Below are 23663 nucleotides of genomic sequence, written 5' to 3'. Positions count from 1 at the left end.
CTCGTTTATTTCTCGTAATTCTGACTTTCTGAATTTTGAGTTTACATCTCACAATTATGACTTTTCATTTCGAATTTAATTTTTTCTCGTTTATTTCTCGTAATTCTGACTTTCTGAATTTTGAGTTTACATCTCACAATTATGACTTTTCATTTCGAATTTAATTTTTTCTCGTTTATTTCTCGTAATTCTGACTTTCTGAATTTTGAGTTTACATCTCACAATTATGACTTTTCATTTCGAATTTAATTTTTTCTCGTTTATTTCTCGTAATTCTGACTTTCTGAATTTTGAGTTTACATCTCACAATTATGACTTCATTTCGAATTTTATTTTTTCTCGTAATTCTGACTTCCTGAATTTTGAGTTTACATCTCACAATTATGACTTTTTCGAATTTTGTTTATTTTTTCTCGTTTATTTCTCGTAATTCTGAGTTTCTGAATTTTGAGTTTACATCTCACAATTATGACTTAATTTCGAATTTAATTTTTTCTCGTTTATTTCTCGTAATTCTGACTTTCTGAATTTTGAGTTTACATCTCACAATTATGACTTAATTTCGAATTTAATTTTTTCTCGTTTATTTCTCGTAATTCTGACTTTCTGAATTTTGAGTTTACATCTCACAATTATGACTTAATTTCGAATTTAATTTTTTCTCGTTTATTTCTCGTAATTCTGACTTTCTGAATTTTGAGTTTACATCTCACAATTATGACTTCATTTCGAATTTTATTTTTTCTCGTAATTCTGACTTCCTGAATTTTGAGTTTACATCTCACAATTATGACTTAATTTCGAATTTAATTTTTTCTCGTTTATTTCTCGTAATTCTGACTTTCTGAATTTTGAGTTTACATCTCACAATTGACTTTTTATTTCGAATTTTTTCCCCTCGTTTATTTCTCGTAATTCTGACTTTCTGAATTTTGAGTTTACATCTCACAATTATGACTTTTTATTTCGAATTTTGTTTATTTTTTCTCGTTTATTTCTCGTAATTCTGACTTTCTGAATTTTGAGTTTACATCTCACAATTATGACTTTTTATTTCGAATTTTGTTTATTTTTTCTCGTTTATTTCTCGTAATTCTGACTTTCTGAATTTTGAGTTTACATCTCACAATTATGACTTTTTATTTCGAATTTTGTTTATTTTTTCTCGTTTATTTCTCGTAATTCCGACTTTCTGAATTTTCAGTTTACATCTCGCAATTATGACTTATTTCGAATTTTGTTTATTTTTTCTCGTTTATTTTTTAGTAATTCTGACTTTCTGAATTTTCAGTTTACATCTCACAATTATGACTTTCTCTCAGAATTTTGAGTTTACACCTCGCAATTGACTTTTTTCTCTAAATTTTGAGTTTATATTTTGCCATTCTGACTTTTTTCTTTTGCAATTCTGTAGTTTTTGTTTCTGCTACGGTACTGTATATTAAACCAGTTACCATTGAAGCTTGTTTCTGACATGGAATAAAACAATTCTGACTTTTCTTCTGGCTTGTTAACTCACAATTCTGACTTTTTGTGTCTCATAGTTTACATCAGAATTGTGAGAAGTACGAATTGTGAAATATAAACTCCAAAATTGTAAGGAAAAAGTAAGCAATGTGATAATTACCTTCCATAGATTAAAGCTCAGATGATCATTCAATAAAATGTATCTGTGTGTGTTTTGTAGAGGAGAAGGCCAGCAGTGTGTACGGGGCTCCTGCTCGATGGGGAGACGGTGAGGCCCTTGATGTGACTGTTCAACTGAAGGGCCAAACCCAAATCAGACTTGTGCGGGCTGGAGCTGCAAGGTACCAATACACAGTGTTTTCTATAACAATTATCAGGCTTGTCAATCTTAAATTGCATAAATATACTTGAGTTGTATAACGTGAATTTGCAGTCTGAATGGAATGTGATGAGAACTTCGGGTGCCACAAAGTGATATAACTAATTATGAAGATACACATTCGTTTGGTGTAATAAATGGTATTTTAATTTAACAGCATATGCTAGAATAAAAAGTAAAATATATTTGTCTTCATAGGTTGTGCGGCGATGGAGAAACAGTCTCTCTTTGTTACACTACTGAGAACTCCAGAGTCTATCGTAAAGAAGAGCCCAAGAGCATTGAGATGAAAGCAGAGGTAAACATGTACTCTTGTCTGAAATGACTGCAGCGTTTACTTTCTTTAAGCATTGGGCTGATCATGTTTGCGGTTTTTTTTTTTACAGCACATTGATGCCATGGAGTTTCTGATTCATTCATATCCCAAGTTTGTTTCTGTGGCCAGTTTACCATGTGAGAAAATGGAGGCTAAGGTACTGCATGCATCTGTTTTATACTTAAGCCCTTAATGACCTGTTCAGATTGATTTTATGAATGAATCTCATTTTGCAGATGTCTCTGGCTGAGCTGCTCTTTGAGAAGGGACTGATCCACACTGCTGAACCTTTGACAGCTGAATAAAAACAGTATTTTGTGACTAAAGAAAATGAGTGTCCTATGTCATATGCTTATTATCTGTACTAACTACATATTTTTTGTCAAATGAAATTAAAGGGTATTTGTAATTTTTTTTTAGGTTTCTTTGTCTTGTTGAACAGTTGTGGCAAGTTTGATTTTACTGTATATTTTCTGTATTCAATTATACAGAATTGCTGAGGTTAACCCATCCATACATTTTGGGAAAACAAACACTTCTGTAAATTTGCAAAATTGCATCAGTGCTAAAAGAGTGTGTTAAAACAGTTTAGTATTGGTGTCTTCTAACAACATATGCTATCGCATTCAAATATGAAAAAAAAAAGGTTATTGCATTTGTTATTTTGGCCATATTATCTTAATAGGCCATGTAAAGCAAGATAGGAAATCAAAATGATGTGAAATTATCAAAACAGATGATGCCGCAAAATCACATCAAATCAGGACATATTTGATATTTACTAACATGATGGCTCTGATGTGAAGCAAGATTTTGGACTGAATAGAACCCAACCAACAAAATCTCCCATCACTCACTCATGTGCTGTAAATAAAAACTACAAGGCATTACAGAATTAAATGCAAAATTTATTGCGCCAACATGCTTGCAATCAGAGACATGGTGGATGCACAGACAATATACACATTCTAGGCAGAGGGTCCAATAAATATCACTGCAGGAGTCTCACTTCCAGGTGTATTCCTCACCAGGCTTCAGTTCCCTGAAATCAGAAGTTAGATTCAGAAATGATTCATTTACAAAGACACACACTGGTTTTAAGACATCTTTATAAGATGTTATATGACCTGCTGTATAAAGCACTCTTGTTCCTGAATGCTGTGAGTTTCTGGTCATTCCATCGGTCCAGATAAACCCCGATGACAAAACCCAGAGGGACCAGGATATTGACCCAGTGCTCACGAATCGCTGCTGCGAAATTCACCATGACGCCTGTGATTAAAGAAAAGAGACATGTTATTAATGGCTTCTGCTTAAATGTTGGATTATACAAAATAAATGAATTGGGTTCCACTTTATATTAAGTGGCCTTAACTACTATGTACCTACATCAAAAAATAAGTACAATGTACTTATTGTGCTCATATTGTATTGCAAAACACTTTTGCTGCTATTGAGGTGTGATACGGGTGAGGTTAGAGAGGTTTGGTGGTGTAAGGGATGGGTCAACAGTGTAATTATAAATGTAATTACAGAAATTAATTACAGATGTAATTACATGCAGGTATTTTTTTAAATATAAGTACAATGTAAAAACATGCATGTACACAATAAGTGCATTGTACCAAATTATTAATTTAAATGTAAGTACATAGTAGTTAAGACCACTTAATATAAAGTGGGACCATGAATTGTGTTCAAACTTTTGATTACATATGATTATGTCACTTATTTGGAGTCAAAGCCAGTGAAATACAGCAATTCTGCAGCATTCATTGATCTGTCTACAAAAACCTAGTCTAACCTTATTAATATCTACTGACTTAAATAAAACGTCGAAATAGAAATGTCATGATGAAAGCCATCATCTCATATAGAAATGTTTGTGTTGATGTGAAGGTGACTGCTCTGGGCCCGTGTCCACACTATCTGCTACCGTCCTCACATAAACACGACATTTTCATTTCATTGCTTCAACAGAAAACTCTTATAAACACTTCATTCACTTTAATAGTCAAAACTAAGTATAAAAACACATTATATATATATATATATATATATGAACTTAAAGTCATTGACCTTCCGCTAGTTTCCTCTGTGTGTTATTAGCGCAGCAGTATTCACCTTCCAGCTAAGGGCTTTGGACCGTACCAACTATCGACGTGACAGTTTGAAGGGAGTTGCTACAATTTTCCTTTCCACTACAATGAAACGTTTCTGTGTTTAATACCCTAGCAAAATTGTTTATATATATATATGGACTTAACCTATTTAAAATTGTGATATAGGTAATATAAAATAATAATAAAAAAAAATTTGAATATAATTTGGATGCTTTTGACAGTTTGACAGTTGAAAGGCTGAAAAATTATTTTTCGTTTAGCTCAAAACCTACATTTTAGACATAGATTTAATCTAAATATGTATCTTAAAAAATGAGCTATGTATCGTTTACGACACGTATTATGAGACTTTTATTAGTTATTTGCAAGCGCCCCTCCGCTGCTGTCAGTGGTAGAGTCCAGTGACGTCAGCAGCAGCGGTAATGGCCGCTGCTCTCATGCCGCCGATCTGAAACATTGAATTTAAGATGATTTTTCAGCGATTTTCACCATTTATTATTGACCAAACCTCCTGACATCAAAAGTGACATAACGAGATACGGGTACGCAAGTTTTTATGTACATAAATCAAGTCAGTTTTTAAAAGAAAATCTCTTCATTGGTTTGGCTGCTGTGTGTTTTCATTGAGTTCAGATCAAATTTAAATGTCAGATTCATTTGAAAGTTGAGTAACTTTATAATGGACGCTTATGGATATTCAATTCATTCATTCTGTGCCCTTCTGTCTCAATCTGTGTCCTGAACTTACAGTGCTGTTCATTACATGCTGCTCTGTTATTTTATGCACTTTTATTAGCATTTTATCACAATTGGCTGGTTTTAGATAATATTTCCATAGTATTTGGATAAATGGAATGAAATATCATGATTATGGTCATGTATTCTTGCTATATATTCTTAATACTTACATGGTTTTCCATGGTACTGAAAAGAATACCGTGGCATTACCATTATGATACCGTGGTTTTACGGATGTTTATAAAACTATGGTAATACCGTGATACTGAATGATTGATTTCCTTATCTATATGCTATGTTATGAATGACTTCTTTAAAGAATACCATGTTATTGTCATAGTACATGTCCAAAAACATGGTACTTTTTTAGTACATGATTTTTCATTCTGACTATTAAACAAACAAATGCTCAAGACTAAATGCAAGTTGTTTACTGATGATCTTTTGTGTCCATCTGTCAGTCAGACGGCAGAATGACGTCCATCATCAAGCTGACGGCTCTTTCCGGAGTCCAGGAGGAATCGGCTCTGTGTTACCTGTTACAGGTGGACGAGTTCCGCTTCCTGCTGGACTGTGGCTGGGATGAAAGTTTCTCCATGGACATCATAGATTCCCTGAAGCGGTACGATCTTTGGACGGTGAGGTGGTGTTATTGAGATCATTTCCTGTATGTGATGTGTATTTCCTGTCCTGTCTCTGTCAGGTATGTCCATCAGGTGGACGCAGTGCTGCTCTCTCACCCCGATCATCTGCATCTGGGCGCTTTACCGTACGCTGTGGGCAAGCTGGGGCTCAACTGCACCATCTACGCCACCATTCCCGTCTACAAGATGGGCCAGATGTTCATGTACGATCTCTATCAGGTGAGATGGATGAGTTTCAAAAGAAGCACTGATTATCATTAGCTCTTAAATCTGAAGTGTGTTTCTTAATTGTGTCAAATGAGTCATTTACAAGGGAAAGGCTTGACAGTTCATGGCAACATTTATATGATGAAAGTCACGTAAAACTCAAACAAAAATGAACACATTCACATATAAATTAACAATCAACACAAACATATAATAAATTGAATTTTATTTTCATATTCAAACCATTATCATGTTATAATTTTAAGATGATTATTTTAATAAAAAATAGTGTTTATTTTAATGTAATAATTAAAACATTATTTAAAAAAAAAATTCACTTTTTATTTTTCAATCAAAAATTATAACGTGCAATTTGAGATTGTTTGTTTAAATATGAAAATAACAACAAAAAAAGATTGATTGTCTCTGAGCGATTGAGTTTAAATTGGAGCTCACATCACCCTTAAATTAATAAAGACCATTTTTGTTCGATTAATTTTTTTTGCATAAAGAAAATAAACCCAATTATAGGACCAGTAAAAATGTAATTTTCTTAAAAAATAAGCACATTTTCCCCAAAACTACCTATAATGCATCCAGATGTTTAACTTTTGAGCTGAATTCTCATTATTCCCATTGACTTTGATACACATTTTTTGCTTTACTCTAGTAAAAATTTAAATCAGCATAGAAGCAGTACAAGAAATATTCTATATTATTTGAATTTTTTTCACATTACATTAATCTTTTTTTTTTCAGGATGGCAATTTAGGGGTTAAAATATACTTAATTATCATGAAAATAAAGTCAGATTTAATAGATTTAAATGGGACATGTGGGAGCAAATCACTTTTTTTAGTGATAGTATGCAGTAATGACTGTGTTCTTTATTAAATTATTTCAATTTTACAGAGATCTATGATGCATCATAGACTTGAATTGTTAGTTGAACTTAAAATCCCCATGTTTTGGAGTGTTCAATACTTCTCACTTTGAGGCAGTGCTGAAATATTAATTGCTCCATCCTATTTGATCTCATAGTCTCGACACAACACAGAAGATTTCTCTCTGTTCACACTGGATGACGTCGATTCAGCCTTTGACAAAATTCAGCAGCTGAAATACTCTCAGATCGTCAACCTGAAAGGTGAGAAAACATGTCCTCATTATTCACATGTGCAAAAAGAGAAAAGCCAATCAGAAATTCTGAATCTTTAATAATCCAAAATAATGATATTGTGTCCTTTTGGGCATCTTGGAAGTTACTCATAATTTATTAATGAACAGGAAAAGGTCACGGTCTGTCCATCACCCCACTTCCTGCGGGCCACATGATCGGTGGCACTATCTGGAAAATAGTGAAGGACGGAGAGGAAGAGATCATCTATGCTGTGGATTTCAACCACAAGAGGGAGATGTAAGTATAAAATAAATCACCTGTAGATCAAATGAATATTGTATCAGAAAGTTTTCAATATTTGCACCCTGGAATTTTTGGGGTAATTTTTCTCTTTTTCTCTTGCTATGTATTTTCAAATACTTATTAAATACCATTTTTCCTCAAATAGTGATTTGAGATTGAATAAATAATATTATTTATTAAATAATAAAACTAATTAATGTTAAATTCACAACAATTATGGGTGTTAATCAAATATCAAACCAACATCAGATACATCATATATATATATATATATATAGAGAGAGAGAGAGAGAGAGAGATCAAATTATTATTTGAGATATGAAAACAATCACATATACATTAATAATCAACACAAACATAAATTTAATTATTAATTAATTATTTTAAGAATAAATACAAAAAAATTAAAGCAATTTGAGGTTATTTGAATATGAAAAAATTCAATTGATATAATGTTTGTTTTGATTATTCATTTGCATTATTTTCTCAAATAATATTTTACAAGTAGTTTGAGTAAGTCAATTATAAATTATTCGGTCTATTAAATATTTATTATAAATATTACTAAGTTATGTTTAATAAAGATTAAAAAGTAAAACTAACTAATAAATGACTATTAATTAAAAAACAAACTAACATCTAGTGCTGTCAAACGATTAATCGCATCAAATATTCATGAAAATATTTACATGTGTGTATATACATATATATATCTATATTATTATATTTTATATTATATAACATTACATATTGTTGTATGTAAACATTACATATTTTTCTTAACTATATATATGCATGTGTGTTGTATGTAAACATTACATATTTTTCTTAAATATATATATGCATGTGTTTGTATTTATATATACATAATAAATATACACAGTACACACTCATATATTATGTAAACAAAAACTTTTATTTTGGATGCGATTAATCACGATTATATATATATGGTGGTAATACCGCATACCACGCTATTGAGCCACTCAAAATTACCGCAAGAGAAATTCCCTCACCGCGACAGCCCTACTACTAAGATACATCAAATACGTATGTAGCTTTAATAAAGTGAAAGTAACAATATTTTAAATATCACAGGCATTTTTGACACTTTATTTGCCATTTTTGTCCAAATTCTTGTTAATTTCTGATCTCAGTGCAGAGTCAAACGTTTTTTTACATAATGTTTGCTGTGTCCAATCAGTCATCTGAACGGCTGCTCCCTGGAGACCATCAGCAGACCGTCTCTCCTCATCACAGACTCCTTCAATGCCTCGTATGTTCAGCCTCGCAGGAAACAACGTGACGAGCAACTGCTCAGTAAGTTCAAACTAAACCAACAGTTCACCCAAAATGATTTTGATGATTTGTCATCAAATGTATTTGCTGCAATGAAGTGTGCCGTTCTACACTCTCTTCCAGCCAATGTCATGGAGACCCTCCGCGGCGACGGGAACGTGCTGATCGCCGTGGATACGGCGGGACGAGTGCTGGAACTGTCTCAGCTCCTAGATCAGATCTGGAGGACCAAAGACGCAGGATTGGGCGTTTACTCGCTCGCCCTGCTCAACAACGTCAGCTACAACGTGGTGGAGTTCTCAAAGTCCCAGGTCTCGCTGTCGCAGTCAAGTCCTTCAGAAATGTTGTTTGTGTGGTCTACAATAATGTCGTAATTGTTTTAAAGCAAGCTGGCATTATAGAGTATGTCACTCGCTTTGCAAAAACCAAACAAGCATGCCTTGAAAGTGTGTGCTTTCACTGCATGATATTTAATGCCGTTTGAATGTCTCGAAATTCAAGATATGCAGGGGCCTTTTTCCTGCACGAGTTTTGTTTTATATTTTTATCAAATTATAAAATTAAGCAATATCATATGAGCAAGAGTGCGGTCTTTTCTGAATATCGGCATGATTGTTAGCAAATGTTACATTGATTTTATGACACAATATTTTGAGATCCATTTTATCCTTTTTCTCTCAAATGTGAGTTATAAACGTGCAGTTCTGACTTTTTTTCCCCTCTGAATTGGAGGTATAATCTCAAAATTGACTTTTTTTCTCAGAACTGTAAAGAATTCCAACTTTTTTTCACAGAATTGTAAAGAATTCTGACTTTTTTTTCTCAGAATTGTGATTTTTTTTTTTCAGAATTCCTCACAGTTGCAAATGTATGAGTTATTAATTACAAAATGTAAACTCAGAATTCTGAGAAAGTCAGAAGTCATAATTACTTAGTTTTTTTCCCCATGGCTTTTGTGTCCCCAAACAATACACACTGAAACGTCATTACTGAATGATTCCGCGTTTTGAACGAATGAGTTTAATGAATGATTCAGTGACCGACTGAATCGGTTGCTTCAATGAAATGTCTTAATAATATCTATATTATTTTTAAAATATCTAAAATTTTTGTGGACATTTTGCATGTGTAGCAAGTAGGGGTGTGCGATATTGACAAAAAATAATATCTCGATATTTTCTGGGATTTTATCGATGACGATAATTAGACGATATTTTGCTGAGTGTGTTATTGTGCTGGTACCTAAAGGACTGCTGAAGACAGCTGACTCATAATGTTTTTAATTTTCTTCATATTCTGTGTGGTGGTCAGTTCATACTCATAGAAATTAATCTTTATGATTTTTGTTGGCGAAATAGAGCAAAAACAAGCAATATGGTGAGACTAAAACATAAGTCTCTTAATTAATTTATTGTTTATTGAATTCAATGTCACATTTGTAATCATGGTATTTTTTGGAGAAAAACGGCACTCTTCGTGTGAAATTGAATAACTATATGAAGTGGTATAAATATATACATTTTCTGCCATCATGTCTTGAATTTGTGATCATTCTAAATGCATTTTAATAGACTGAATCGTGCAGTGAAAGAACGCACTCTAAATGCGCACACGTACTAGTCTACGTAATGTATGCGTGCACTCTGTAAGGATGTTTTGAATAGTTTTTGCAAAATACTCGATAATGTCAAATCGCACATCGTTAAAACAACAATTACGATATTATCGCAGACGATATATATCGCACACCCCTAATAGCAAGACGTGTCAGAAATCAGAAAGTTTCTTGTGTTTCCTCACAGGTCGAGTGGATGAGCGATAAACTGATGCGATGCTTCGAGGACAAGAGGAACAACCCTTTCCAGTTCCGCCACCTGTCGCTCTGTCACAGCCTGTCCGATCTGAGCCGCGTGCCCAGCCCGAAGGTGGTTCTGTGCAGCCAGCCCGATCTGGAGGCCGGCTTCTCACGAGAGCTCTTCATACAGTGGTGCCAGGATGCCAAGAACTCAGTCATCCTCACCTACAGAACCACACCGGGAACGCTGGCCCGCTACCTCATAGACAATCCGGGGGAGAAGAGAATCGAGCTGGAGGTGAGGCCTTAAACTGGTTTGAGTCTGGTTTACTTTTTCTGGCTAACAGCCGACAAGGAATTTAATATGAAGATAGGACAAAGTATACTTTTTTTTGAGCAACATTATGAAAGTGAATAGCAGGCACAACAATAACAGATGAGTTTCAGTATATTGGATCCGTGCAGTCAGTCTTAAAGTGACAGCAGCCTAATATAAATCAAATAAAATAACAAAAATAGCTATATCGAGATTGTGAAATAAAATCATACTGTGAAGTAAGATTTTGAATAAAAATATGACAAAAAAACTATCATAGGAAAAAATAGAAATTAGCTGAAAATATGATTTTATGATCAGAATTTTTGTGATTTTTTTTTCTTTTTTTTTGTGGCTGATCATTTTCTTAGATATTAATGGAGGTGTTGCACATCAGAAAACAATGTTAGCAGCCATTCATTATAACTTAATTTTTTTTAATTGTTCATTTTTTGGGATATTTTTACACTATTTTCATCTTCTGGGTTTAATATCTACATCATGTCAATGTTAAAGGATGTGTGTCGTGATTATTAATGAGACTGTGTGGTCTTCCTATGAGAAGATGTAATTATTCACGAGAACTTATTTACCAAAGTTACCAAAAAACAAAACTGGATAAACTGTTTTGCTAGCGGGTAACTGGTTTGCTTGTTATTACATCGCTCAGACAAATCTCTGAATATCAAATTTGATTTGATCCCACAAATTTGGGCAAATCTAGTGATTAGTTTTCTTCTATAGCTCTTTTTCAAGCAATTTTTGTGTGCAAAATGCATCGGATGGCCAGTGATTTTGAAGATTTTGTGTTTTCTTTAACTAAACCAGATAAGAAAACGTTGCAGACTGGAAGGACGAGAACTAGAGGAATACATGGAGAAAGAGAAAATGAAGAAAGAGGCTGCCAAAAAACTGGAGCAGGCAAAAGAGTGAGTAGAAATGTGTTTGAGACTAAAATACTGTCTGAATGACAAATTGCTTGGATTCACCCAGAATACACTGCTGATCAAACTAAGACTTTCTAACGGCATTTATTAAGGGTAGAGAGGGTAATTTTCTACAAATATTCAAAAGACAGATCCTCATTGAAAGAAAATCATTTTATAAATACTTATCACTCACGCGATTGGGTCACAAAGTTGTTGGCTCTTTGAGCTGTGATGTTAAACATTCAACGTCTCCTGCTGCTGCTGCTTAAAATGGAATGAAAACACTTTGAAACAGCAACTCTTGAGTTGATCAGGTTGTGCAAACCCTGCACTAATGCTACTAACTTTCCAGTGATGCCATTTGCCTCCAGATTAATTCATGTTTTGCTATCTGTTTCAAGAAGAAGTGCTAAAGTCTGTTCACATTTGTGCTCTTTAATGAATCAAACTCTGACCCAAAACAAGTGAACTGACTTAAAAATCACTTAGTTCTCTTTTACATTATACAATGCCATTCAAATCTATAGCTCTTTTTCAAGCAATTTTTGTGTGCAAAATGCATCGGATGGCCAGTGATTTTGAAGATTTTGTGTTTTCTTTAACTAAACCAGATAAGAAAACGTTGCAGACTGGAAGGACGAGAACTAGAGGAATACATGGAGAAAGAGAAAATGAAGAAAGAGGCTGCCAAAAAACTGGAGCAGGCAAAAGAGTGAGTAGAAATGTGTTTGAGACTAAAATACTGTCTGAATGACAAATTGCTTGGATTCACCCAGAATACACTGCTGATCAAACTAAGACTTTCTAACGGCATTTATTAAGGGTAGAGAGGGTAATTTTCTACAAATATTCAAAAGACAGATCCTCATTGAAAGAAAATCATTTTATAAATACTTATCACTCACGCGATTGGGTCACAAAGTTGTTGGCTCTTTGAGCTGTGATGTTAAACATTCAACGTCTCCTGCTGCTGCTGCTTAAAATGGAATGAAAACACTTTGAAACAGCAACTCTTGAGTTGATCAGGTTGTGCAAACCCTGCACTAATGCTACTAACTTTCCAGTGATGCCATTTGCCTCCAGATTAAGTGCGAGGCACTGAAGTGCTAAAGTCTGTTCACATTTGTGCTCTTTAATGAATCAAACTCTGACCCAAAACAAGTGAACTGACTTAAAAATCACTTAGTTCTCTTTTACATTATACAATGCCATTCAAATGTCTCTTCTGTTTGCCAAGGCTGCATTTATTTGATCAAAAATACAGCAAAAAAAGTGAAATATTATTAGAATTTTAAATAACTGTTTTCTATGCGAGTATAAAATGTAATTTATTCCTGTGAACCAAAGTTGAATTTTCATCATCATAACTCCAGTCTTCAGTGTCACATGATCCTTCAGAAATCATGTTATTATGCTGATTTGCTCCTCAAGAAGCATTTCTTATTATTATCAATGTTGAAAACAGTTGAGCTGCTTCACATTTTTGTGAAAAATGTATCACATTTTTTTCACATTTTCAACATTTCACTAGAGCCCGACCGATATATCGTTTAGCCGATATTATCGGCCGATATGAGCCTGTCGCCGATATATCGGTATCGGCGAATATGCCGCCGATACGCCGCCGATATGAAAATTTTTTTAACAGAACATATAACGCAGATAAAATGCTTGAAATGGTGTAATTACTTAGTTTGTCCAGCAGAGCGCGCTCCATTGTTTGCTACTGGCGACCTGGATGAAACGCTTTAAAGCTTAAGTCAATGGAAAACCATTGAAACTTTGAACGGCCATATCAACGTAACAGCTTGGCGAATCCGCGCCAAATTCGGGGGAACCCTCTCGAACGCGAATCAAGTGTACGTCTCGAGGCCCTCTTTCGAATGAGACCACCCCCACGTCGATAGCCCCTGGGGTTCGGGAGTTACTGGCGGTTAAATTCGCGGTCCGGCGACGACCGATCTAGCGATCCCGAGGGGCTACCGATGCACGGAGGGTGGCGTTTCGAGAGGGCTCCTCGAGCTTAAGGGATCCCCCAAATTTGGTGGAGATCCGCCGGCGCGTTCGCGAGCAGCATTCAAGCGTGGTCTTATTCGACCGTAAGTGCCCTGCGAAGTGGACTTCACATGATATTCCGCCATAATTCCAGTTCCAAGGGAACGTACACGTTACATTCAAAGGGCATTAAAGTGCGCGAGACGTGAATTTATATTTATTTACAGAGGTAAATTGTCACACTTCACACTTCTCTAGTAAGTTTCGTCTGTGTGTGAAGAAGACAGTAGCGCAAATCCATGAATGAATATTCCAAAGTGAAATAAACTTCAACGTAGAGACCTGCACTCCCGCGGGAGTACCGCGGGACCCTTTATCTGTTGCACTAAAGCAAAAAGAACAACTAATATTAACATTAAAATGATTAACGCGCAAGCTAGACATAGCCTAGTTTCCATTTATAATGTAGCCAATCACAGACTCAGCTGTTGATTTCTGGAACGCAATGGCCAATCAGAGGTGATCAAGTTAGAATCTACTCACCGCAGTGCTGAAATTGCGTGCTCACGAATCCTCTCATTTTAGACACTCTGAAAGATTCATTGTGCATATATTTAGTATATTTAGTGTTATAACAGAGCTTTATGAGATCGCGATTAACTGAGATGTCAGCTTTTTGAGATAATAAAGGAAGTGTGCTGGCATTCTGCCATGCCAAACCATGCACGCCGCAGCCCATGCTTGCATGAATACTTAGGACCATGTGATATTTCAGTTTTTCTTTTTTAATAAATCTGCAAAAATGTCAACGATTCTGTGTTTTTCTGTCAATATGGGGTGCTGTGTGTACATTAATGAGGAAAAAAATTAACTTAAATGATTTTAGCAAATGGCTGCAATATAACAAAGAGTGAAAAATTGAAGGGGGTCTGAATACTTTCCGTACCCACTGTATATATATTCTGTTTATGTATATACTGTATTCTATATATAGTACCAGTCAAATGTTTGGACACACGAATGGGAAAGTGTCCAAACTTTTGACTGGTACTGTACTATAATATACACAAAGAATATGAGCCGATATATTGATATCGGTCTTTGTTTACTCCCAAATATCGGTATCGGCCCCAAAAAACCCATATCGGTCGGGGCTCTATTTGTAACATTATAAATGTCTTTACTGTCACTTTTTCAATTTAATGCATCCTTGTTGAATAAAAGTTAAAAACTAAATTTACTGACCTCAAACTTTTGAACTTGGAACCCATTTTACTTAACTGAATTGTTACATATTATATTAATAAAAAATATTATATATTATGATACACAATATACTTCATGGTAGAAACAATATATTTAAAGTTATATCTATATTGTCTTGTCCTGTGATATGCTTTTCTCTAAAGCTATTTAAGCAGTAATTTAACATTTTTTGCAGTTTTGACCCACATTAATTAAGAGACTATATGTGACCCTGGAGCACAAAAGCAGTCTCAAGTCGCTGGGGTATATTTGTAGCAATAGCCAACAATATTGTAAATTTCATACATTGTATGGGTCAAAATTATCAATTTTTTTAATGCCAAAAATCATTAGGTCATTAAGTAAAGATCATGTTCCATGAAGATATTTTGTAAATTTCCTACTGTAAATATATCAAAACTTAATTTTTGATTAGTAATATGCATTGCTAAGAACTTCATTTTAACTTTAAAGGCTATTTCTCAGTATTTTGATTTTTTTGCACCCTTAGATTCCAGATTTTCAAATACGTGTGTCACGGCCAAATATTGTCCTATCATAACAAACCATACATCAATGGAAAGTTTATTTATTCAGCTTTCAGATGATGCATAAATCTTGACCCTTATGACTGGATTTGTGGTCCAGGGTCACATATGAGACAATATATGAGACCACTAGAAAGGAACTATTGAAGTCAAAAAGGTGATAAAAACTTACAACACCTAAAATATACACTTCACTTTATACAGTAATATTCATGTTAACCTAAAGATATTGAGAAAAAGCACTGTTCATGAGTATGTTATATTCTATTGTAATTTCTTCACTTTTACGCAGCACTATAAGGCAATCTCAGTTGTTTATGGTTTAATAATGCCATTACTATTATTAGATCAGCTCTGAATCCTAACCTTACCTGAGGTTTAATAAGAGCACTCTGTGTTGATGGTCAGGGTGGACATGGACTCGAGCGATGAGAGCGATATGGACGATGATCTGGAGCAGCGGGCGGTGGTGAAGACCAAACATCACGACCTGATGATGAAGGGCGAGGGCGGGAGGAAGGGCAGCTTCTTCAAACAGGCCAAAAAGTCCTACCCCATGTTCCCTACACACGAGGAGCGAGTCAAATGGGATGAGTACGGTGAAATCATAAGGTGAGTGAGACGATTTAGAGTTATTTCCCTTAAAAAATCAGAATCGGATGGTAATACCATGATATTTATGGGTTTGTGCTACTATTTACTCCACAAACTAATAAAAAGTTTTTATAAATCCTTTATATTATGTGTTGTTGTTATGTTTTTTGTGTAATATTCATGTTCTGTATTTACTCTAACCACAGGCCCGAGGAGTTTCTGGTTCCAGAGCTCCAGGCCACAGAAGAGGAGAAGAGCAAACTGGAGTCTGGACTGACTAACGGAGAGGAGCCGATGGAGCAGGACCTGTCCGACGTTCCCACCAAATGCACCAGCACCACACAAGCGCTAGACATCAGGTGATCGTTCATTTCATCATCAGTCTGACTCTTATTACTGATTATGATAAATAAGTGAAAAAACTGGATGAAAGTTCATTGGAAAAAAATCCTACATTTACTTTGTTTAAATGTTTTAATAGGGAGGATTGTATTAAAACCTCAGCAGTGTTGTTGTTTTTTTTATTAGAATTTATAATATTATAAAATTCTACATACACACACACACACAATTTTTTTTACATATAATTTCTCTGCAAAATGCTAAAGTTTTTTATGTATTTTTTTATTTATGTATTAAAACCTCTGCAGTGTTATTTTTGAATAAATATTAGCAAATTTCTGAGATAGGGCAGTATTCAGGATTTATTCTATGCATTTTTTTTTTTTCTTCTTCAAAATGCTAATGTCAAATATTAATAAATATAAGCACATTTGCGCACTACAGCAGTGTTCAGGACTTGTATATACTGTAAAAAAAAAAAAAAGATTCACTCAGAAATTGCTAGTAAATTCACAAACAATTACAAAGAAACAGGAAGTAACACGTTGAATTAAACATCAAATTTTAAATTAGAAAGACTAAAATGGTATTTTCTTGTAAAATATATTCCAATAATCTTTGTTTTATTTACAACTTCGACAAATATTTTTACTGTCTATATATAACTACTGTTTTTTTTTTTTGTACAAAATGCTAAAGTTAAAATAAAAGTATACAACAGTTTAAATATATTAAAACCAGTGTTAATTATATATATACATATATATTTATTTTTTGTTTTGTTTTCAGGTTTTGTTCTATACATTTTAAGTTGAAAACCTTTAAAACAAAAGATATATACCTTTTAAGAGGATAAATTGTATTAAAAAGCAGCGTTTGTGTCATCCGTATATTTGGCCTGCAGGTGGCGCTTACCCTGTAATGTGTAAGATTGTCACAAATCAGTGTTTGGTAAAAATGTGTCACGCTTTTACTAAGATCTAGCATCATAGACGTGTCCTACGGTCAGTTAAAAATACCCAGGTCTCTCCCTAACACACTCAGATGTCTGTGTTTGCCAATACACTGCTGTCAGGTTTAACAGAATAATTAGCACTTATGCCTAATAACACTCCATCCATCTCTAGTGAATTGCTCTTCTGTGGTTTGTGTTTATTTGCCGCTGAATTGATAGATAATGTGAGTTCAGACTCCATGAGTGATTCTGATCTCCAGTGGTGAGGCAATGTTTAAATCATTTGAGATTTGAGCTTCATTTAATGCTAAACACTTGCCAGCATTTTACAATTATCATTCTATCAGTTTTAAAGCTTAATCATTTGAAAACATCAGAATGAAAATGAGAATACTTCAGAAAGAAAATACACATTTCAGCATGTCAACAAAAAATATCTGCTAACATTTACTATTTTCATGATTTATAGTGTAAATGAAATGCATAGAAGGTAAATGGAAATAAGTAAATGATTTAAAATTGTGAATAATTATTATATTATAAAATGTAATAATTCAGATAAGTTGTCAAAGCTTTTCAGGTTCAAATGAGAGCTAAAAAAAAGTTTTTTGATTATTTTGTAAAGTTAAGCAATATATTGTATAAACCCGATATACAGACAACGAGTCTTCAGAAAATAAATAGTAATAATTAATTAATTGTAATAATTAAAATAATAATATCATTATATAAAATAATAATATAAAATAATTATAACATTATAATTAATAACAATTAATATACTATATAGTAATATAATTAAATATTATGATAAAATTTATATATATATATATTTATTTATTTATTTAAATAAAAAAATGTGAAAATCTGTTACTGATATTTTGGTTAAAAAAAACAAATGAAATTTATATTTACGTTGTCTACTCTTAAGTTTGAATCTAAAATGTGAAAAAAACATTCTATAGCTTTGTCAAATTCAAATCTATAGATTAGTCAAATTCTGTCAGTGTTGTGAGATATTATATATATATATATAATTATTATTATTATTTTTTTTGGAATGTTGTATTGTTTGGTCGTACTTTCATGGCAGACTGACCCAGATATGCCGCGTTTAGAGTCATTGATTCATCTGTTGTGTCCCTCAGAGCTCGAGTCATGTACATCGATTACGAGGGCCGTTCTGACGGGGACTCCATTAAGAAGATCATAAACCAGATGAAACCCAGACAGCTAATCATCGTTCACGGGCCGCCTGAGGCCAGCCAGGACCTGGCCGAGTCCTGCAAGGCCTTCAGCGGCAAAGACATCAAAGTTTACACGCCAAAACTGCAGGAGACTGTGGACGCCACCAGCGAGACCCACATTTACCAGGTAATAACTCTCTCCGTCACACAAAAACTGACATTTAAAAATTATATATATTTCAACAACTTTGAGAAATGCCAACTGAGGCCATATATATAAATATATATATTAGTGCTGTCAAAATTAATTGCGATTAATCGCATACAAAATAAAAGTTTTTGTTTGCATATATGTGTTCTGTGTATATTTATTATGTATAGATAAATACACACATACAGTATATATTTTGAAAAATATTTACATGTATTTACATGTCTATATTTATATTCATATAATTTATATTATAAATAAATATATTTAATATATAAACAACATATTTTTCTGAACATGCATGTGTGTGTATTTATATTTATTACATGTGTATTTATGTAATAAACATATAGAGCACACATACATATATTATGTAAACAAAAACTTTTATTCATTTATCTCATATAGAATATGCTTTGTTATTTATACAACATAACGTTAATATTACGACTTATAGGCTATCTACACAAAATGCCATGAATGAATGTGAACGCGGCTCTGAATGAACTCCTTTTGTGGATATAACGTGCAGAAACACGGCAACTAAACTCTAAAAATTCACAGCGTTTTATTATAATAGTGTTCTCATTATAATGTTATGTATATGACAGTCCCAGTCAGTTATTAATATTCTGCATTGTTGTTTGACCTACTTGCGCTGCGTGCTGAAGAGATAATCACCGTAGTACTACAAAGAAGCGCTTTACTGCAATGCAACTCAACCAAATGCATCTTATATGAGATAAATATATAAAATATATAAACTGGCTGAAATGTTTTGAAATCACTTGTACCCTACCTGATCGAAAAAATCCAGTCTTTCACTCTGTCTGTGTCAGTTTGAGTCTTGTTAAAGATTTAAATCCCTGCCGCCAAGATGCTCCTCTGTCCGTCACGGATTATGGAAAGTGAAACTTAAATCTATAGGGGTGGTTGGATTTATTCACGCACGTTAAAATATTTATTTAAAGCTTCTTTCTTTTCAGATTCTTATTTACAGCATTATTTTAACAGGCTGTATATTAACTTATTGGGAGAAAACCAGTAGTTCTATGTGAAATCAGACATTTGAGCACCCCATATAGCCAAATGTGAATTTATGTGAAAGTTTTGCAGTATGACATGCTAAACTCCATCTTACTGCTTAATATATAGATATTAAGATATGGAATAGTTCACTAAAGGTTCTGGGAGCTTTGAGTTGTGGATGTTTCAAAATAGCATCATTTATCATGTTATGATATAATTTTAACTTTGACATTGCAAAGTGTCCAGTCTTCTGAAATGTTCACAGACTGATGAAGCTGTAAATGTCGCTGTAGGTCAGACTGAAGGACTCGTTGGTCAGTTCGCTGCAGTTCTGTAAAGCCAAAGACACAGAGCTGGCCTGGATCGATGGCGTTCTGGACATGCGGGTGGAGAAAGTGGACACAGGTGTCGTCGCAGAGATGGGAGACGCCAAAGAGGAGACGGAGGACGGAGAGCCAGCCATGGACGTCACGCCGGACCTGACGACTGAGCCCAGCACCGTGGCTAACCAGCGGGCCATCAAGACTCTGTTTGGAGAGGACGACAGGGAGATTTCAGAGGAGAGCGACGTCATTCCCACGCTGGAGCCGCTGCCTGCTCATGAGGTGAGAGAGACACAGCAAATCCTGCACAAACAACACATTTAACCTGCGTTGCTCAAGTTTTGTTTAGTAGCAAATAAAGTGTAATGATATTAATAAAAACAGTATTCTTCCACCAAACAATATAGTTCCTCAGAAACAGTTGTGGTTGCAACAAAGTGGTTGACAAGCAACACACAGAAGTAAATAAAGGCGTATGTTTGTAGAGTAATTTACAACAGCTTCGAACGCAGCTCAACCAATCAGAATCAAGGACCGGAACTATCCGTTTTATAACAAAAAAATTACTACGTACTATATAGACATCTTTTAAAAATAAATAATAATCAAAATAAAAATGTCTAAAGATTACCAAACTAAATACAAAATAAAATTAAAGTGAAAGCAGAAAATATAAAATTAAAATCTAATTCAAAATATTTACAAAAACTATAAACATACCGTATTGACCCGAATATAAGACAATGTTTTTTTCTTGGAAATACATCTGAAAAAACGCGGTCGTCTTATATTCAGGGTCTAGACTTTGACATGTCAATAATACACCCACAACAATAGGTGGCGCCAAATACGCATAAAACAAGTGTGCCATAAAATACGTAAATGCGTGTTGTAAAGATGGCGACCAAACTCCCTTTGTGATTTTAAAACGCAAGATTTGGTTTTTAAAAAGCCTTTTTCCAAAAGGTACATCTGGAAAAAGGGGGGTCGTCTTATAATCAGGGTCGTCTTATTTTCGGGCCAATACGGTAATTATAATGTAATTTTATATTACAGTAAAACAGAATTTTATTTCAGCTAGTTGCCAAGGCAACAGTTCTCATTTCCACTTAATTTAATTTGATGTAATAAAATAACTATAAACTAAAATTAATAAATACTATAGACAAATTAAAAAGAAACCTAATAATGACAAAAGACTTTATTACTAAAATTACTAAAACTATCAAATTAAAGTGAAAACAGAAAATATTAAAATAAAATCGTATTTCAAAAATCAGTTGCCAAGGCAACATTTCTACTTTTCATTTAGTTTAATTTGAAGTAATAAAATAATTAAAACTAAATAAAGACTAATAAATAAAAATGAATAACTACTATATAGACACATTTAAAAACTAATAATAGTAGTAATGACAAAAACAAAAATTTCTAAAACTTTTAACAAAAATTAAAGTGAAAACAGAGAATATATCGATAAAATGTAATTCAAAATATCAGCAAAAACTATAAACTTAAACTTTATTTCAGCTAGTTGCCAAGGCAATATATATCTCGTTGTTAGATTTGTTGAATTATCATAATAACTAAAACTAAACAAACGTAGTAAAATTAATAATATTATGTAGACATATTGTGTAGTAAATATATTATATATATTTAATAATAATAATATTTATATTATATATAAATATATAAAAAGTTACAAAACACAGCAAAATAAAATTTAAATTCCTATAAATAAACTAAAACAACACAAGAAAATTACTGAAACTTCAAAATTAAAGTGAAAACAGAAAATAAAATCTAATTTGAAGTATTAACCAAAACTATAATAGTACATGTTGGTTAGAGAATACAAGTCTGCTGCAATGCAGAGCAAGAGAACAGAGGAAAATATATGTGAAGTGAAGAGAGTGAGTCACCATATAAATGAGGATAAAATGATCTCCTGATGAAGGTTGAAATAAAGCTCTATTATACAGCTGATCACCAGAGGAAAGACATTCAAATAGAAACATCTCCTCATGGGAAATAACGTGTGAAATAACACGTGTTCTCCTCAGGTCCCGGGTCATCAGTCTGTGTTCATCAACGAGCCTCGCCTGTCGGACTTTAAGCAGGTTCTGCTGCGTGAAGGGATCCAGGCCGAGTTTGTGGGCGGAGTTCTGGTGTGTAATAATCTGGTGGCTGTCAGGAGGGTGAGTGGAAGCACATTACACCACATAATATGCAAATCACCTCTTATGAATATTTGATTAGTGGCCGGCACATTATGAGCCGTACAATCAGGATGTGTTCTTAATGTGTGTTGCAAAAAGCCAAATTTGGATCCGACGACTCGGGACATTGCCTTTGAAAGACGTTTATGCAGTGATCTGCACGTATTTTTAAATTGAAAAATTAAGCATAATTAATATAGTAATGTCTCTATAATCTGCAATAATCTTGACAAAAAGTAGCAATGCAGCTTTTTAAGCACATGCAGCTTGTTGTATCTTGTCATGCTACATACATGCACACACAGTAAATCTGTTCATTGAGATCTTATTAACCTGTCAACACAAGCATCATTGGCATTGTCTCATAATTATGGAAAACAATACATTTTCCTACTGTATCCCACAATTCAGTGCTTCTGAGTTGACCTTCCATTTCCAATTTGACAAATAAACTGGAAGTAATATCAGCCATTATATTTTTCAATTCGAATCATTATCTTACAACCAATGTTAGAAATTTTTTGGCGTAAACTTGTATCAAAAATACATAAGTGTATTTTTGAGAAAACTGGATGTCACTTGCGGAATGAAACATGTAGTTTAATGATGTCATGTGAATATCAATTTAGAAAGATTTACCCATCCATAATGCACACAATTTTGCATGTTTTAACAAAATAGGAATATATACTGTTTACTGCACATGAACTTAAAAAAACTAAACATTTTGTTGTAATATATATGCAACATTACATATATATTATATTGCATAAAAGGATTAAGAAAGTAATTTGTCTGAACATTATTTCCAAAATAAAGGTAGACTACATTTAATTAATTAATTAATTACTTTACATGCAGCCAAATTAAGTTTATTTATTTATATTGAATATATTTATTGTGTGTGTGTGTTTTGTGCTGTCATATACACCTATTTTTAAAACAACAATCATTAAAAAAGAAGGAATCTTTTTTTTTTCTTTGAATTTAAATTAATTCATTATGGTCTTTCTCTATCATGTGAAAGCCATGTACACAACCACAGTTTTATCAGTATATAATACCAGTGTTGGGGGTAACGCATTACAAGTAACGCGAGTTACATAACTAGTAAACTAACTAACTAGTAAAGTAACGCATTACTTTTTAATTTACAAGAGAATATCTGAGTTACTTTTTCAAATAAGTAACTAAAGTTACTTTTTTTTTTTCAAATTTATTGATTGACAGCTCTCCGGTCCCAATGTTGAGAAATCAGAAGATGTTACTGTAGTTCTAAAAAATAATGCAACTCAGAATATGATGCAAACCTGCAATAATTAAATGTTAAACAACACAAATATCCTTTATGTATTTAATCCCATTCTATTAACCAA

The 23663-nt window shown here is 33.4% G+C and overlaps 2 protein-coding genes across 4 annotated transcripts in view; both read left to right on the top strand.

Moving 5' to 3' along the window:
- Positions 1 to 2576, top strand: part of LOC107704066 (bifunctional lysine-specific demethylase and histidyl-hydroxylase NO66) — a 14884-nt gene extending 12308 nt beyond the window's left edge. For both annotated transcript variants that reach the window (XM_016506908.1, XM_016506907.1), the window contains 4 exons: positions 1688 to 1808; positions 2045 to 2144; positions 2233 to 2319; positions 2399 to 2576. In XM_016506908.1, coding sequence (XP_016362394.1) covers positions 1688 to 1808; positions 2045 to 2144; positions 2233 to 2319; positions 2399 to 2467 — 377 coding nt within the window. In that variant the 3' untranslated portion in view covers positions 2468 to 2576. The remainder of the gene's footprint in view (positions 1 to 1687; positions 1809 to 2044; positions 2145 to 2232; positions 2320 to 2398) is intronic.
- A 2111-nt stretch (positions 2577 to 4687) lies between these two features.
- Positions 4688 to 23663, top strand: part of LOC107704064 (cleavage and polyadenylation specificity factor subunit 2) — a 20240-nt gene continuing 1264 nt past the window's right edge. Inside the window, exons 1-14 of one of the 2 annotated variants that reach the window (XM_016506905.1) lie at positions 4688 to 4827; positions 5489 to 5645; positions 5727 to 5886; positions 6916 to 7021; positions 7162 to 7291; positions 8502 to 8617; positions 8720 to 8907; positions 10399 to 10689; positions 11536 to 11636; positions 15833 to 16036; positions 16225 to 16377; positions 18464 to 18689; positions 20036 to 20347; positions 22132 to 22266. In XM_016506905.1, the coding sequence (XP_016362391.1) occupies positions 5497 to 5645; positions 5727 to 5886; positions 6916 to 7021; positions 7162 to 7291; positions 8502 to 8617; positions 8720 to 8907; positions 10399 to 10689; positions 11536 to 11636; positions 15833 to 16036; positions 16225 to 16377; positions 18464 to 18689; positions 20036 to 20347; positions 22132 to 22266 (2271 nt within the window). In that variant the 5' untranslated portion in view covers positions 4688 to 4827; positions 5489 to 5496. Of the gene's footprint in view, positions 4828 to 5484; positions 5646 to 5726; positions 5887 to 6915; positions 7022 to 7161; positions 7292 to 8501; positions 8618 to 8719; positions 8908 to 10398; positions 10690 to 11535; positions 11637 to 15832; positions 16037 to 16224; positions 16378 to 18463; positions 18690 to 20035; positions 20348 to 22131; positions 22267 to 23663 lie in introns of both variants that reach the window. The other variant, XM_016506906.1, reaches the window with a different exon arrangement.

The sequence above is a fragment of the Sinocyclocheilus anshuiensis genome, unplaced genomic scaffold (genome assembly GCF_001515605.1).
Source record: "Sinocyclocheilus anshuiensis isolate Anshui unplaced genomic scaffold, SAMN03320099.WGS_v1.1 scaffold534, whole genome shotgun sequence".
NCBI classification, from domain to species: domain Eukaryota; kingdom Metazoa; phylum Chordata; class Actinopteri; order Cypriniformes; family Cyprinidae; genus Sinocyclocheilus; species Sinocyclocheilus anshuiensis.
This window is presented reverse-complemented; position numbering and strand designations above follow the sequence as displayed.